At 39.7% G+C, this 15,882-nt stretch overlaps 2 protein-coding genes across 2 annotated transcripts; one reads left to right on the top strand and one right to left on the bottom strand.

Annotated features, from left to right (window-relative positions):
* The first annotated feature begins 4,742 nt into the window (after positions 1-4,742).
* Positions 4,743-11,715, top strand: s100v2 (S100 calcium binding protein V2). Its single transcript, XM_067509415.1, has 3 exons — positions 4,743-4,901; positions 8,753-8,884; positions 10,192-11,715. Exons 1-3 carry the CDS (start codon positions 4,779-4,781, stop codon positions 10,360-10,362), a joined length of 426 nt encoding a protein of 141 aa, XP_067365516.1. The 5' UTR covers positions 4,743-4,778; the 3' UTR covers positions 10,363-11,715.
* Positions 11,370-15,116, bottom strand: LOC137129935 (uncharacterized). Its single transcript, XM_067509402.1, has 3 exons — positions 15,008-15,116; positions 14,501-14,546; positions 11,370-13,895 (listed from the first exon to the last, which is right to left on the bottom strand). Exons 1-3 carry the CDS (start codon positions 15,072-15,074, stop codon positions 11,912-11,914), a joined length of 2,097 nt encoding a protein of 698 aa, XP_067365503.1. The 5' UTR covers positions 15,075-15,116; the 3' UTR covers positions 11,370-11,911.
* Positions 15,117-15,882: the final 766 nt, after the last annotated feature.

Genomic DNA, 15,882 nt, shown 5'->3' with positions numbered 1-15,882 from the left:
CCAAGCCAGCTCAGCTGTCTCCCACCATTGCTGTATAATTCTGTTTCCACTTACCTCTAATTAGAAGTCCCTCTGAATTAAATACATGTGTTAATGTAACTTGGGTTCATAATTTTTGTCTGTGTTGAGAAAATTGCAGGCGAATTCTATAGGGTCAGGGTCTACGGTTGAACCATGGCACCATCCAAGATCCTCCCTCTTTACATAGTCTTTTACCAGCGCACACACACACTCCCACAACTTTCCATGAAGTCATAAGCCACGAGCATACTAACCAACTACAATATGCCTTCCCTTGTCAGGCTAAATAACGTCTAGCTAAATGTGAAGGCCACCACCTTGGCCACACCATAGATTTGTTGGGTAATGTTTTCACTCACTCTTATGCTTATTTTCTTAGCTTATTCTAAGCTTATTTCGTTTTATTAAAAGAAAGCAGCAAATTTGATTTACGCATTAGGTTTAGTTTTTGGCTTATACAATTGGTCAATGTTTAACAACATTTAAGAATTTTGTATCATCAAAAAGTAGTTTTATTCAGACTATTAATTTCATTTCTCTTTCTTCAGTTACCATTCTGCTGGTCCAGGGATGTTGATCATCCAAAAAAAGATTTGACTGGGGCCCTCAACAGGCTTTAATACTTTCTAGTAGGCCTGGACTATACCAAGTCCCTCATTAAATGCAGGGAGGGGGAAATATATAAAAAATACATTTAATAAATATAGGGATGTTAGTAAACTGCCTGTCTAATGGCACCACAAGGGGGCACAAGCCAGTGTCTTCTTGTGCCAGTTCCAAGTCTGGATAAATGCAGAGGGTTGCATCAGGAAAGTCATCCAATGTGAAACACATGCCAAATTAAACATGCAAATCTTGACTTCCAATTGTGAATATATCCATAGAAGAATGCTAAGGTTGGAGCTGCCAGGCAGAAGGTTTAGAGGAAGACCAAAGAGGAGATTTATGGATGTAGTGAGAGAGGACATGAAGTTAGTTGTGTGAGAAAAGGATGCAGAGGACGGTGTAAGAGGGAGGTCCATGATTTGCTGTGGCGACCCCTGAAAGGGAACAGCCGAAAAGAAAAGAAGAAGTAAACTGTGTAGTGTGTGTTTGCAATGTGTTTAGTCACAGTAATGCAGCTGAGTTCGTAGTAATTTAAGTTTAGCTTTCTTGTTGACGTCCTTTAGGATATAGTTTTGTAAACAGTGTCCCTGACACTACCCTTGGCAGCATGTTGTTCAACCTTCAAGGATCATGGAGTTGTCACCTGCAGATAGCAGCAAAGCATCCACACCTGTCTACATGCCATGCTTATTAGTATGGGAACTGTGTGCTAAGCTACCAACATACAGCCTGAGTCCCAGACTAAACAAATAACCAACCAGCCAGCATGTTGGCAGCATGCTATGTTATAGGAATCAGTAATCCGATAAACCGGAATAAATCTGACATCTACCAAATGCAACATTGTTTCTGCAAAAATATGTCTACATTTACAAATGCTATTATAAAAATATTGATACACTGTGTGTAATATAAATAAAAAGATAATTCAATTATTTAAAAAGCTTTTACAATCATTTTGATTATATCAATAGTGCAAAGACAACATAGAAAATGTTGAAATTAAGACATTTGATTGTTTTTCTGTTCCATTTTGGTTTTCGGATTTCATATTTTTCACATTAGAGTTGTCCAGGGGGTTTCAATGTGTGAAGGTCTTGACTGCAGGCAGGTGAGTTTAGCACCTGAACTCTTTTACTACTGAGCCATGCTGTTGAAATATGAGCAGAAGGTGATTTGACATTGTGTTGCTGAAAAGAAAAAAGACATCATCTGCATGGCAGCATATGTTATTTTAAGCTCCATCTTAGGTCACATGTTGAAGAAGGTAGAGCAGCTGTTGTTTGCACTGGAAGAACACAAAAAACTGAGTAGAAAAGTCAAACTTGATAAAACTTGACACAGAACTCAAAAATGGACTGGACAAAAAATATTGGCACCTTGTCAAAATTGTAAGAATTAATTGTTTTTCAAGCATGTGATGCTCCTGTAATTTGTATTTAGACACACCTGTGGCAAGTAACAGCTGTGGGCAGTATAGTAATCACACTTGCAACCAGTTCTAATGGAGAAAAGTTGACTCAACCTTTGTGTTGTGTGTCACACTGAGCATGGAGAAAAGAAAGAGGTGTAAAGAGGTGTCTGTGAATTTGAGAGAAAACAGAGAAAATAACAAAGATCCTAATATTCCTGTGTCCACTGTGCGCAATATCATCAAGAGGTTTACAGCCCATGGCACTATAGCTAACCTCCCAGGACTTGGATGGAAGAGCAAAATTAATGAAAAATGATAACAAAGGATTGTTTGAATGGTGGATAAAGAACCCGATTAACTTCCAAACAAATTGAAGCTGATCTGAAGACACAGGGTACAAGGTGTCAGCTCGCACTATCTGTCGACATCTACATGAAAAGGGACACTATGGTAGAAGACCCAGGAGGACACCACTGCTGACACAAAGGCATAAAAAAGCCAGACTACATTTTGCAAAAACCTATGTGACAAAACCACAATCCTTCTGGGAGAATGTACTGTGGACAGATGAGACAAAATTAGAGCTTCTGCACTGTGTACAGAAAAAGAAATGAGGCTTTCAAAGAAAAGAACACAGTCCTGACAGTGAAATATGGTGGAGGTTCAAAGATGTTTTGGGGTTGCTTTGCTGCTTCTGGCACTGGATACCTTGACTGTGTGAACGGTATCATGAAATCATGAAATCCAAAGAATTTTGGGGCACAGCGTAGTGGCCAGTGTCAGAAAGCTGTGTCTCATGGGTCTTACACCAGGACTATGACCCAAAACACACTTCAAAAAGCACTCAGAAATGGTTACAAACAAAACGCTGGAGAGTTCCAAAATGGCCATCATTGAGTCCAGATCTGAATCCAATAGAATGCCTATGAAGAGATCTCAAAACAGCAGTTGGGAGAAGGCATCCTTCAAATTTGAATGACCTGGAGCAGTTTGCAAAAGAAGAGTGGTCCAAAATTCCAGTAGAGAGGTGTAAGAAACTCATTCATGGTTACAGGATTGATTTCAGTGATTTCTTTCCAAAGTGGGTGCTACCAAATATTAAGTTAAGGGTGCCAAAAGTTTTTCCAGTGCATTTTTGGGATTCTGTATCAGATTTTAATTTTCTTCTGTTTTTTTTTTTTTTTTTTGGTGTTGTTCCAGTGCAAACAAACACAATAAGCACGTGAATAAAAAAACATTTGCAATTGGAACAAATTCCTGAGTGAAGGGATGAATTTTATGATAGAATTAGTATGCCGATATTTTTGCCCATGACTGTAAGAGCAGAGCATTTAACAGAGTTACTCTTGGTTGTTGTGAGTGTATAAATGTACTTTCATATACACAACCTGGAAACAAAGAGGTAAACAGACTTAAGATAAACTAGTTTTTGTAACAAATTTAAACAAACTCATTCGACTTTATGACAATTTGTACTTACATATCATATTATAATTTCCTTAAGCTAATGAATGACACTAAGAATGTGAGGAAATGTTTGATATAACCAATTCAGAGCTGCTGTGACAAAAAAACCTACACACACACCTTCACACACTAACTTTGTTTTTGTAACAATTGAACCACATATTGTCTTAGACCCAGTTTCACTCAGCTCTTAGTCATGTGCAGTGACTTGTAGAGAGCTCCGTCTAATATCGTAGGAATGCTCACTGTGAGCTGATTTCATGTGTGTGGGTGTTTTGTGTCTTCATGTGTGTTCATGCTTGCATGTATATGTTAATGCAAAGCATCTGAGAGCAGCACAGTCAGGATGAAACAGTGGGCAAGGTTGATGGTATAATACTGAAACAATTCTTTGTGACTTGTTAGATTGGGTGTGGCATCAATCCCTCTCACGCTTATATTCTGGGGGGGGGGATCTGACCAGAAGAATCACTGAAATCTTGTGTTGTGAAACACCATTCACCATGAGGATGAAGACAGTATCTATCTGAGATTAAGCTGAAGATCTGCTGCCTGCTGGAGTTCTGCTGATTCTTGTGGAGTTTCACTTTAAGACAGATTTGGCTGATTTGAACCAAACTTTGGCTTCCCTCTCACTTCTACACCCACTGACTGACTGTCTGAAGTCATAAACCAGATAGAAAGAATGTGGCTGCGCCTGTTTCCTTCACCCCCCTCTCTCCTTCTCTCTCTCTCTTACTTTTTTCATTTATAAAGGCATAACTTCAAGGCATTTCCCACATCTGAATGTCTCACATAAAAATAAAACCTACAGCTTGTGTCACTAACTGTTGGTAATGAAGAGGTTAACACATGTGACAGTCTAGAGGAAAAGTAGAATACCAGCCTAAACTTGCAGGCAGCTATTGCGTAAAAAGCAGTGTCCAACTTTTACTAAAGGTTTCCAGATGTGGAACGGATTGTCTGCTGAATGTAGGCTGCAATGGAAGATCTGGACACTTTGAAACAGTTTTAGACATATTATACATATCAGTATATTTGAACTGAACATTTTTCTTGTTTTCTAACTTTCCTGTGGTGTTTCTGCACATAAAAACAGACATATGACATATGCGTCATTATTAGTTTACGGCATTTCAGCTGTGTACAGAGTGCTGCTCACTTCACGCCTGATAGAATACACTATATATTGGTTTTGTGGAGAGATATGTATAGATATGCAGAAAGCGTCTTCTTCCTGGCTTTTCTTGTGCTGAGGGAGGATCGAGGAATGCTGCCAGCTGGTGACGCAAGCGCTGCTCCACTGACACACACACACGCAGCAGCAGCAGCAGGCAGCGAGCACGCAAGAAGAAACTTTAGCACGTCCGCAGCCAGGGTCAACATGCCGCAGGTAGGATACACTTTTATTTCTAACAACTACAGCAGCACTTAATCTCGACTAACGTTGCGTCTGTAGACATTTTTTGTTAGCTTTTGTTTAAACTTCACTTACAGCTTTCACGCGGAGAAAACCCATTTATGTCGCAGAGTTTCTTCACTGCGAAGCAAAGTGAAAGAAAAAAGAATAAAGGATCAAATCCTAAAGTTATTAGATGGATTGAGTTTTGAGGGGACGCGCCTCAGAGCGGTGTCTCGCTTTGAAGGCGCGCCCTGTCACGCCAGGCCAAAGCTTAAAAAAAAGAAAGAAAGAAAGAAAGAAAGAAAGAAAGAAAGAAAGAAAGAGAAAGAAAAAAGGAAAGAAAGAAAAGGAGTTTTTTTCACACGGAACAGTCGTTTCATGGCCCAAATGCGAAGGAAGCTCAGCTTCCAACTTGATTTGATGGAGGGGGTCTACAGAGCCGCCAGCCGCCCCTCCCTGGGAGGAACACAGCCCTGCCATGGCCGTAAAGGCCTCCATGTTTCTTTTAAAAAACGGATAGTTGGCACTAGAGAAATACAGAAAACCTTAGAGCGAGAGGGATAGAACAATGGTCCGCAAGGTTGAGGCTCGAACTGTTGACAGAAGCATTTCATTTATGTGTGAGAATATTAGAGTCAAACAAAGCAGAGAAACTGAGGGCAACATGTTCTGTACAGTAAGGGAGTCAGGGGCGTGGCTCAGGTGCAGCTCAGGCTGGGATCCACCTGTCTTGTCTATTGTATGTAGAACCGGATTGTGCAATGCAGCATGACTTCCTCTTTGTTTAAGGACCTGTGTGCTCTGTGTTCTTTCTTGACATAACCTGTCCCAACGTGTCATATTCATGGTCTGGAGGGGCCATAGGGCACCATGGGTGGTCTGTCCAGAGGGGACTCTGGCATGTCTGGTCTCTTTCCTCACAGTCCTTAAGCTGGACAGAAAATGGGTCATGGGATGCGTCAGAAAAGGGCCAGACAGGCTCTGATGGCCAACTTTGATGAGTTTTATATCAACAGTGAGCTCTAAGAAAGGTCTAGGGGTTTGGGCGTGGTAATGGGCACTACTAAAACCAATATAACTCTAACTCTATCTATCTATCTATCTATCTATCTATCTATCTATCTATCTATCTATCTATCTATCTATCTATCTATCTATCTATCTATCTATCTATCTATCTATCTATCTATCTATCTATCTATCTATCTATCTATCTATCTATCTATCTATCTATCTATATATAAAACCAACCTATATAATCTGTATAAAATTCAAATTACAAATGTTTATTCCCTGTTGTTGTTTTTTTTGCTAAAGATACAAAAAAGACAAATTTGAAACATACCAACCACACACCACCTCCACAGTCTTTTGATAGTTATTGAATTTCAGAGAGCATTTGGTGTCTTGAGGCCAACACAATATTTATGGAATATTGTGGTGACTATAATGAGTTGTTGAAACGTGCAGCAGTAAACACCAAGTCTTGTGTCATTGGTGATGTCTGTGGGAGAGTTTTAGCTGAGGTGAAGAGGGCCTGCAGCAGCTTGTGGTGCATCAGTCAGAAAGGGTGTGGTTGTGACAAAGCTGCTCTCCCAGCTTCGAATAACTGGAGCAAGACTGGCGGTCGAGAGGCAACCATTTTCAGCGCTGCTCTGATCAAACGTTGTCGATGTCCCGTCATTCTCACTGCTCTCGTAACGATGTCTTTCGCTGCAGAAGGTGGTTGTTTTCAGAAGAAGGGCTCTAAATTGATATTATACACTAGCTCCTAAGTGGCAAACATCAGAGAAGTATAGTTAGAGACTAGTTGGTGAACACAGCGGTTAGAAGCCAGAGATTTCCCTCAGAAGTTGGAGGAGACATAAAATGGAGCTAAAAGAGAGGGGGCACTGGCCTTAGCTTCATCTGGTGGATGGCAACACCACTCTAGATGCTGTGTAACTGCTGCATGGAACTGTGGTAGTGTGTAATTAGTAATACCAAACAGAAAGTGTACTAAAGAAACAACAAAGATATATCATATAATATGGAAAATTTTTTCTTGAATGTGGAAACTGTTGCCAATAGCAACCTTACTAAGAAGTCTGTTTAGGAGCTGTTTTAGAGCATTTTAATCTATCACACAATCTCCTTTAGCAGACTTTTACCCTGTTTTCATGAAACTGCAGATGTTCAGATTTCTATTTTCTTACACAATCCAGGGTACATTTAGCATGGTGTTAACTTTAGAAACATGCAAGCAATTTTTTTTACTTGCTTTAAAATGTAAATTAGATCCCTGTTCTCCGAGGCTCTGGAGTAGGCAGAGCTCACTGGTAATAGTTAGGTCAAGGGTCATAGAGACTCATTAGGTTTAGGGTAATGACTGTGACGGGAATTTACAGGGAATGTACAGCTTCTACGAGCTTCAGTCTGACTAGTAACTAGTGTCAGAGCCAAGAAGTGAAAGACTTTGAGGAACACAAATCTGCAAATACTGCTCCACTCTAACAGCATCTTCCCTAAAAGTTCTAGTATTAGTTACCTGATGCTCCACATGCCATAAATATATCTACAGTCTGCCTGTTTCCTTCTTAATGGCTTTGTGATCCTGAAGGAGGTGATGATTCAGCACACTGGAAGCCCTTCAGCTGACTAAGTGACCACTTACTGTACTCTGCATCGCCAACCTTCTTTAAATTCCCAGGGTTCTTTTGGGTTCATGGAAAAATATGCACATCTACTTGTTCACATCACATGGTTTCTTTTATCCAAGACCACAATGTTTCGTCAACTATGTAATTTTTCTAACAAGGACTTTTAGGACTGGGCAGTTATGGATGAATTCATACTGTGACAAAGCTATATCATACTTAAAGGATATCTCCTTTCATTAGATAAATTAATGGTGTTTTTAACAACCTCCATACAAACATGTTTAGTGTCTGTCAGCCTGCAGCCGTGATAAACTGTGCCTTCGATCCACATCAGCCAGAGACACCGCTCCTCTTGGAGAGATGTTACTTTATTTCACAAAGTTTGGTTGAGACATTTCATACATGTCATAACATGTCCCTCTCTGGTGGACATGTTTATTCAGATATCTCATACACTTGCAGCTAACGTCAGACTGCTCTACGGAATTATGCTGATTCCAAACATTTTGGGTAACATTTCTTAACAGTTTCTTGTCAAAGCGTTTTGGAATGAAGAACAGTGTCATCCAGTGGAGCATTGTTTTAATAGTTTAACAGAGGTCCACCTCACAGATGAATAAACTAATCCAGGATTGATGCATGCAGAATTTGAGTAGAGGCAATTCATTGTTGGTTTTACTATCTATATGGGGATTGTTGAAAATAAAATTATTTACATTATACTATTGCAATTTTTAAAAATAATCAGTGTTAACTTTTTCTGCACTACAGTAGTCGGACGGGAGTGTTCTGGCTAAACCGGCAAATAAATTACTAAGGTGCAAAATTATAGAAAATAAAACGGTGTTGCCATGAAACCGTCCTCCTCATTAATTTGCAACACCTCCCACAATAACCCAGTGCACTCCAAGACACACCATGACACAAACGAAACAACTGGACAAAATATCTGGTTGTAAATGAATTGATATTGCGTCACAGTATATAACATCAAATTGCTACTGTTCCATAATCTTAGATAATCTTAATAATCTTAGTTTATTCTTAATCCAAGGGGGTGCAGAGGTGGTGCTTCAGGGTGAATACCCAAGAGAGCAATGCCTCCTGTCATAAAAATAGTAATTGATGTAGGTATGACTATGCCTTTTTATTGTCTTTCTTCCTCTCTTATGTTCCATTCTTCCTTCCTTTTTCCACCCCCAGTACTCAGACCTGGAGCAGGCCATCAACACGCTGGTCACAAGCTTCCATAGTGCATCCAAGGACAACAGTTCAACATTGAAAACCGATGAATTCAAAGGTCTTATGTCCTCCCAGATGCCCAACCTGGTCAAGGTAAAACTGCTGTCAGTTAGCCAACACTGCTGGGTGTGGACACACGCAGCAACATGCTCTGGATTAAGGGCACACTGTAGCAAACACACACTATAAAGACACGCATATTAAGAAGCAGGTTCACTCAACTTTTGGGAAAATCATCTAAATCAATTTAAAGGAGTATACCACTGATTTTATAATTGCAACATTCTAGGCTCAAAGATGGCTTGTTGGTCACAAGAAAAACTACACAAGCAACAAACCCAAACACACTAAGTTTATGAAGTGACAGAGGAGTTAAGTATGTTATAGAAGTAGCCTTAAAAGATGCCTTCACCAATATTTAACTTGGCTCTTTTGGTTCCAGTTTAGGTAGTACATATAAATAAATGTCATTAACCATCACTCTGACTTCCCTATATTAAAATATCTCTCTGCTTCTAGCTTAGTAATGCCTCTCCATAACATCACTTGAAAGAACCTTCAGTGCAGTTTATGTCATCTCGTGACTCATAGTATAGAGATTGTTATCTTGGTCCTCCAGATGACATCATCACTCCTTCAGGTGATGTCCTCTTGCTATAAGCAGAGAAATATTTGAATATAGTGAAGTCAGAACGAAGTTTAAAAGCATTCATGTACATTTACACCTTAAACTAAAGCCATAGAGAGCAAGTTGAGATTTGGTCTCCCTTTAAGTCTTTCTATAGATGTTTTGATCATTTGCAAAAGAAATGTAAGTCATAATTTAAGCATACAGATGTTTGACATTCAAAACACTTATTTTCACAAAGAATTATTTTTTCCCGGGGACAAAGGAGCTCAGTATAACCCTAAACATTCTGGTTAAGCCTTACTGCAAACATACTGGTCCCGTTTGGTCTAACATTTTTATAGTGTAAAACCAGGTGCAGACTTCCTGCTTTTTCTGTTATGTTTTCTTGTGTCACAGTGCCAGTGAAAGCATTGTTTTAAGGCACAGTACTCAGGGGAAGCAGCAACATGCCTTTCCCATCACTTTTCCTGTCCAGGTTTATCCTTCCTGTTCTGGGATCAAACCAGCAACTTGTGGAAAATTGATATATTATGCAACTATGAACAAACTACACAAAAACTACACATTCCGCAAATGTGGGAAAGGATTTTTAAAATATTTCAGATCGTCACATAGTAACATTTAATGTTGTGTTATCTAGAACCTACAGTAACTAAAAGATCATTCATAAGCTGAAGGATCCTTTACGTGTAGCAATAAAGTTAAGGTTCCTGGCTAGAAACAGGACACAGAAGTCATAGTCAACATTATGTCCTATGTGTTCCCACAGGGAATTGGAACAGACCAGGGATTAAATGAGATCCTGAGGAAGATGGGTGTAGCTGATGGCGAAGGCATCAGTTTCAAGCATTTCTGGAACTTAATCCAGTCGGTATCCACTTCGCAGTATGGCCTTCTCAGCGGCCACAAGGGCACATCGTGCAACTGCATCCTCATGTGAAGAGCAGACTCTTAACCCGACATGTCAGTGAGCTCTAAGTGTCGACTCTGGAAGTTAACTAACAATCTGCACATTTCTCCCCTATCAGGTGTCAGACAGAATACAAAGGTAGAAAGTCTAGCATGCACACAGCAACCTGTTTCCGACCTTTAGGACTAAAACATTACAGGCGTCAGTGCCTTTTCTCCGTCTGACGGGTTTCCACATCACACTTCTGAAAGTATATTTCCCAGAATCCTTTGCACCAGTTCAAAGTTCAATTCAGTATGTTGCAACATACATACGACTGTACATATCAGTGTAGGTGTCATCCATATAAATGTGTCAAGGCACATCAGAAAATGTTTGTCGGATCATCTAGGAGTGACCGAAGCACCCTTCGTCACTTTCTATTACAGCAGGCTTTAAGGAGAGGGTTGTGATAAAAGTTGATGTAGGTCTGAACTAGTTTGACACACACTAAATCCTTTGGGACATCTCTAAGCATTTTAACAATCACTTTATTTGCTGGAGGCCTTAACACTAAATTTGAATTTAACTGGTGCAAAAAGCCGCTGGGCATCATTATTACAGTTACCTTCTCACTCTGATTGTGTCTAGTTTGTTTTCCAAGATAAATAGTGATTCCTAGTGCCTTCAAGGTTTACTGATAACAAAAGGTGTGTTGGGGTATTCATAACTTCATAGAGGATTTTTCTAACAGCTTAAAGCTTACAAGATGTGAGGCATTTTATAAAATGGTGGACTCCATCAAATGGAAGCAATTAAAATAGAGAAGACATCATTCGCCCTTTTAGGAAAGATATCAGGGTCTTTTGGTGTTTTATATTTTTTTCCTCATTTAACTGGCAAAGTTCATCTCACTAGTTAGCTACATAAAGGCCTTTAGCATATAGTTTATATAAAGTAATATAATATAGTCAGCTTTGCATGTCAAGGCCAGATAATCAGTAATATTGGAGAAGATCTGCAGTTTAACTTGGAGAAGCTTTAGAACATTTAAATGAATTTTGTGCTTTCTCTGCAGACGTGACTCCAGGATCAAATTCACTGCAATATTCACAGTATCTTTCAGTATTAAATCTTGCTTGAACCTTTTAAGTATATGATAGTCTTCATCTCAATTTGTCAGTAACAAAAGACAGAAGTGTAGTTTGGATTCTTTTCAAATGTCAGAATGTTTGATCTCTTTCATCTGGAGAAACTCAAAATGTGTTTTTGTTTCGACAAGTAATGCTTCAACCTGTGTGATTCTGCATTTTCTATGTATTTATGTTTTGTAATTCTCTGTATTCTGACCTATGTGACACCATAAGAAAACTGATGTATTAAACCTTTTAAAGAAATCACCAACACTGCTTTTATTGCTGTTTATTGGTTTCACAAGGGGAAAAAAATCCTGCACAATTTAGGTAGTTTAGATAAAAAGGTTATTTATCTGCTCGGTGTATTACAGATTACACTGCCAAGTACAGTGTGTACATATCTGTCTCAACAAGTTAAAGCAGTGGAAGTTTAGTCTCTAGTTTGGTTCCACATTCTATCAGCATTATGCACTAAATTTTTCATTGAGAGATTGAGCACATCCTCTCTTAAGTTTCTTTCCTTCAGGTGTACCTCGAAAGAATTCTAGATAAGATGAGAAGACGTACTTATTCATGACTTTGACTTTCCCGAAGATGGTCAGCTCTGTGTCCTCATCATGGTAAATGCCACTCATTAGCTGCTTCGATTTAATGTATAGGTCATTTTCCTTTGCAATAACTTCATCTAACCAAACTTGTCTGTCTGGTGGTGCCAACTCAAAGTTTTCAACAGTGCAGCCATAGAATCCTCGGCGGAAATTTTCCGGCCAAGACTCCTCAGTCGCCATTGGGTGGTCATCTCCAACAAATGCTGTGCACAAGGAGCTGTCAGTTCCTCGTAAATGGCCTACTTCACAGCCTATAACACTCATGAGGAAAAGTGAGAAGGTTCGGAAGTTACGGACCGATGCTGAAAACACTGCTACCATGAAATAATGACCCCATCTCTCACAGTTGTAGCTACACTGTTGGAATTGGAAAGTCTGTCGACAGAAGTCATTGAATTTGGATGGTTTGAGACCCTCTCTCAGCTCGTACAGGGAATTCTTGACCTGCTGCCCACCAAATATCTGACGGAAATGTTCTATTTCACCTTGATTATCAGTGCTCATGAACTTGCCCACCAGATCTACACTAAGATTTTTCCCGTGTACTTTGTAAATACATTCATTGAGAACATAATAAAGGTCTAATGCTATTTCCTCTCTGGCATTGTATCGAATCTCCACAAGTAGGTCCTGAATGGTAACAATGTGCTTGAAGTTGATGTTGGTTTCATCCAGTCCTGGATCTGTAAGCCAAATTGCTTTTAGGTGTCCCTGATTTTTGTCTGGGACATAATTAGGAGCACGCCTTCTTTCAGTCTCCTCAAAGAACAAGCTCCAAGTAAGCCCCTCCAGGCATACTATAGAAGGGTACCTTTTACGCAGCTCCAATGGGACAAACATTTGTGGGTGGCTTGGCCAATCCAGTGTCTGAAGATACAAAACATTTCCTTTATAGTTAGGAAACATTGGCCCTGCGCAGCCGACTTCAGCTTTGGTCAACAGATCACCTCTTTGGTCCAGCTCAGCAATTATTCTTTTACCGTGGTCATGGGACCTCCAGACTCCATCGGTACTAGTCATTATCTCTCCGTCAGAGCTAACAGACAGAAAGGAGTCATATAGGTGCAACTTTGTTTCTATGCTGAGGGAGTGGAGAACCTGTAGCAGCTGCAACATAAAGTGCTGGTCATTTCCGAGGTTGCAGCTGATAAGGCTGATAATGCCGATACGACCGAAGATCATTTCAGATTTTAGGCCTGACACAAATCTGGCAATTTCTTCTGGGCCATAACCTGACAGTTGGACTGTTCCATTGAGATTTTTGCTGCCATGGCCAACCAGTATGACATCATGGTTTCCAGTAGAGGAGGAAGGACTTCCTCTGAGAGTATGCAGCGCCCCCTTCTTGTACTCGAGCAGAGTTGATGCACTGGACACCCTTTCAAAGAAGGAGGTGGCTGACTCAATCACCGCAGGGTCGTCTTCCATAATAACTATAGTCTGGTGGCTGTATTTAGTGTCACGCTTCCAGTGGGTCATATGATGTTGAGATTTCCTTGTTGTCTCAAATGTGTCATTATGGCTGAATCTAAAGTTGTCTGATTGAGTCAAATCAACCGGGAAGGCCTCCTCGATGAAACACAGATCTGGGACACAAGCAGGTGTCTGCTGATTTGCAGAAGACAGGTTTTGGACGACAGGATTCCACTTATAAGTGATTCTTTGGCCTGGTGTCTCTGACATAGAAAAAATCTGAGCTTCAGTAACCCACAGATCTACAATAGGATTAACTTCACTCATTTGTTTGGACTTGGTGTCGCTGTATATGGGCCATATTTCAGCATCTCCACGATCAGGTAGAGGGGGGTCAAACCTTGTTGGATTCATCTGAAGATGTGTCCTGGAAACAGATAAACGGTGGGTATTAGTGGTTATTAAATACAGTATTAGTGTTTTACTTGAGCAAATTATAGAGAAATGTAATATCTTTGAGAAGCCAGGAGAATTCATAGTAGCCTTTCTTACCAAAGAACGGATTCTGTGGTGCTTTGAGCTAAATGTCAGTTCCATTTTACTGGACAAAATCTGGAGCTGGTGTGTCAGAAGTCAGCAAAACTATAAAGTCATTTGGATTGATCTACAGAGTGTCTGTATCGAATTCCATGACAACTCATTTAGTAATTGGTGATATATTTTTCTGCCTCACCATGTGAACCAGATTATACTAATGAGAGTTTGTCTTTAACCAGGCAAAAACATCATATTAGCTTTGAACAATGAAGTCACATTTAAAGAACATGGTCCTGATAAGACTGAGCAAAGATAAACTGTCCCTTTGACTCTAACAGTGAATGACAGAATTGATCTTTAGGGTCTCTGGGTTAAAACAGAAGCTTATTCGCATTTTTGTAGTTAGCCTACAACAGATATCACATTGTATAACAGCCTTTAAGTCTTACAGCATTTATTTGCAATATAAGTGTATGGTGTGATTTTGTATCTCACCTGTTTGCCATAATAGAGCTGAATGAAATCTTCAGAACACGCGAATCTGTAATAACAAAACACCTTACAGCTGGTGCAAACGGCTGCTTACCTGATGATCAGAATCATCTTTATTTCCTTATGTTAAAACTTTACTTAACCCTTCTCAGTTGTCCATCACTTCAAACAGTATGACATATACACTCACTGGCCACTTACATACTGTACATCGGTATAATCTAATGCAATCCAATACAGCAGCTCTGCCATGAGTTCTATTAAGAAGAAGAGGTGGTTCTAATGTTTTGGCCACCCTATTTATAATGAATAGGGTGGCCTCAATATTAAGTAGAGAGTAGAATTTTCACCTTTCTGACAGTTTCAACTTACAAACTGAGAAATTATAACATTGTAAAAGTAGAATTCATGGCAGAGTTGCTGTATTGGATTGCATTGGATTGTCCAGGTGTACAGAATAAAGTAAGTGAATATATTTCAGCTCAATAAAAAAAAGTGCAGTGATCTTACCAGCATCCATATCCTTTGCCAAAGACAGCTGAACTATAAAAAGCCAAAATCCACCAAGTTTCAGCATGGCTTTATGGTTCTGTGCAGAGCAGCTACATGTACGATCACTGTGAATACAGCAGACTGAGGAGCATCATATCTCAGAGCACATTTGCTTAGATACCAATGAAAATTACAAAGTAACGTTTGTATTCACATAGCTTATCAGTTGAAAATTATACAGCTGCATGCTATAAAGACATTGGTCACTCCACTTGAAGTTTTGCGCTTGCAGAACAGCATTCACTATTTACATTTGTAGACTCTAATGCAGTTTAATATACAGGGTAAATACTGAATTCAAATAAGTTTATTAAATGCTGAAGTTTATTCTAAGCTTCCTAATACGAATAATTTGCAGGATATTTTTAGTGCATTAAATTGCACACATTTGAATAATAAACCAAATGAGTATTGACACTCGTGTCTTCCCCGTGCTTGTGTTGGTTTCCTCAGTGTTAACATTTAACACTCTTGGGCCTGACAAAGGCAAAGCTGCTGCATAACATCAGCTTCTTCTACAGCCACAATGCATCAAATGAGAGAAACATCATGTCATAGTGTGTTCGTGCTAAACACCAACCTGTGCTCCAGCAGCTTCACGTTCGCACACTGGGAGGCGTATGGCCTGTTACAACATTGCTCTTTCCAGGTCACCGCTAATTCTCTCCAATCTTCTTTTCTCCTCATTAGCCATCTTACCTACTCCTTTCTTGCTGCTCATGATGAAGCCTGTCTGTGACTAATTCTGCACAAGTCTAATTTTATGTGGAATAGTTTAACCTGCAGTCACTCTAATCTGAAATAGTGTGACATGACAGGCAGATGGAGATTTT

This window comes from Channa argus, chromosome 1, assembly GCF_033026475.1.
Source record: "Channa argus isolate prfri chromosome 1, Channa argus male v1.0, whole genome shotgun sequence".
Taxonomy (NCBI): Eukaryota; Metazoa; Chordata; class Actinopteri; order Anabantiformes; family Channidae; genus Channa; species Channa argus.
The sequence above is the reverse complement of the archived record's forward strand: the minus strand, read 5'-3'. Positions and strand labels throughout refer to the sequence as shown.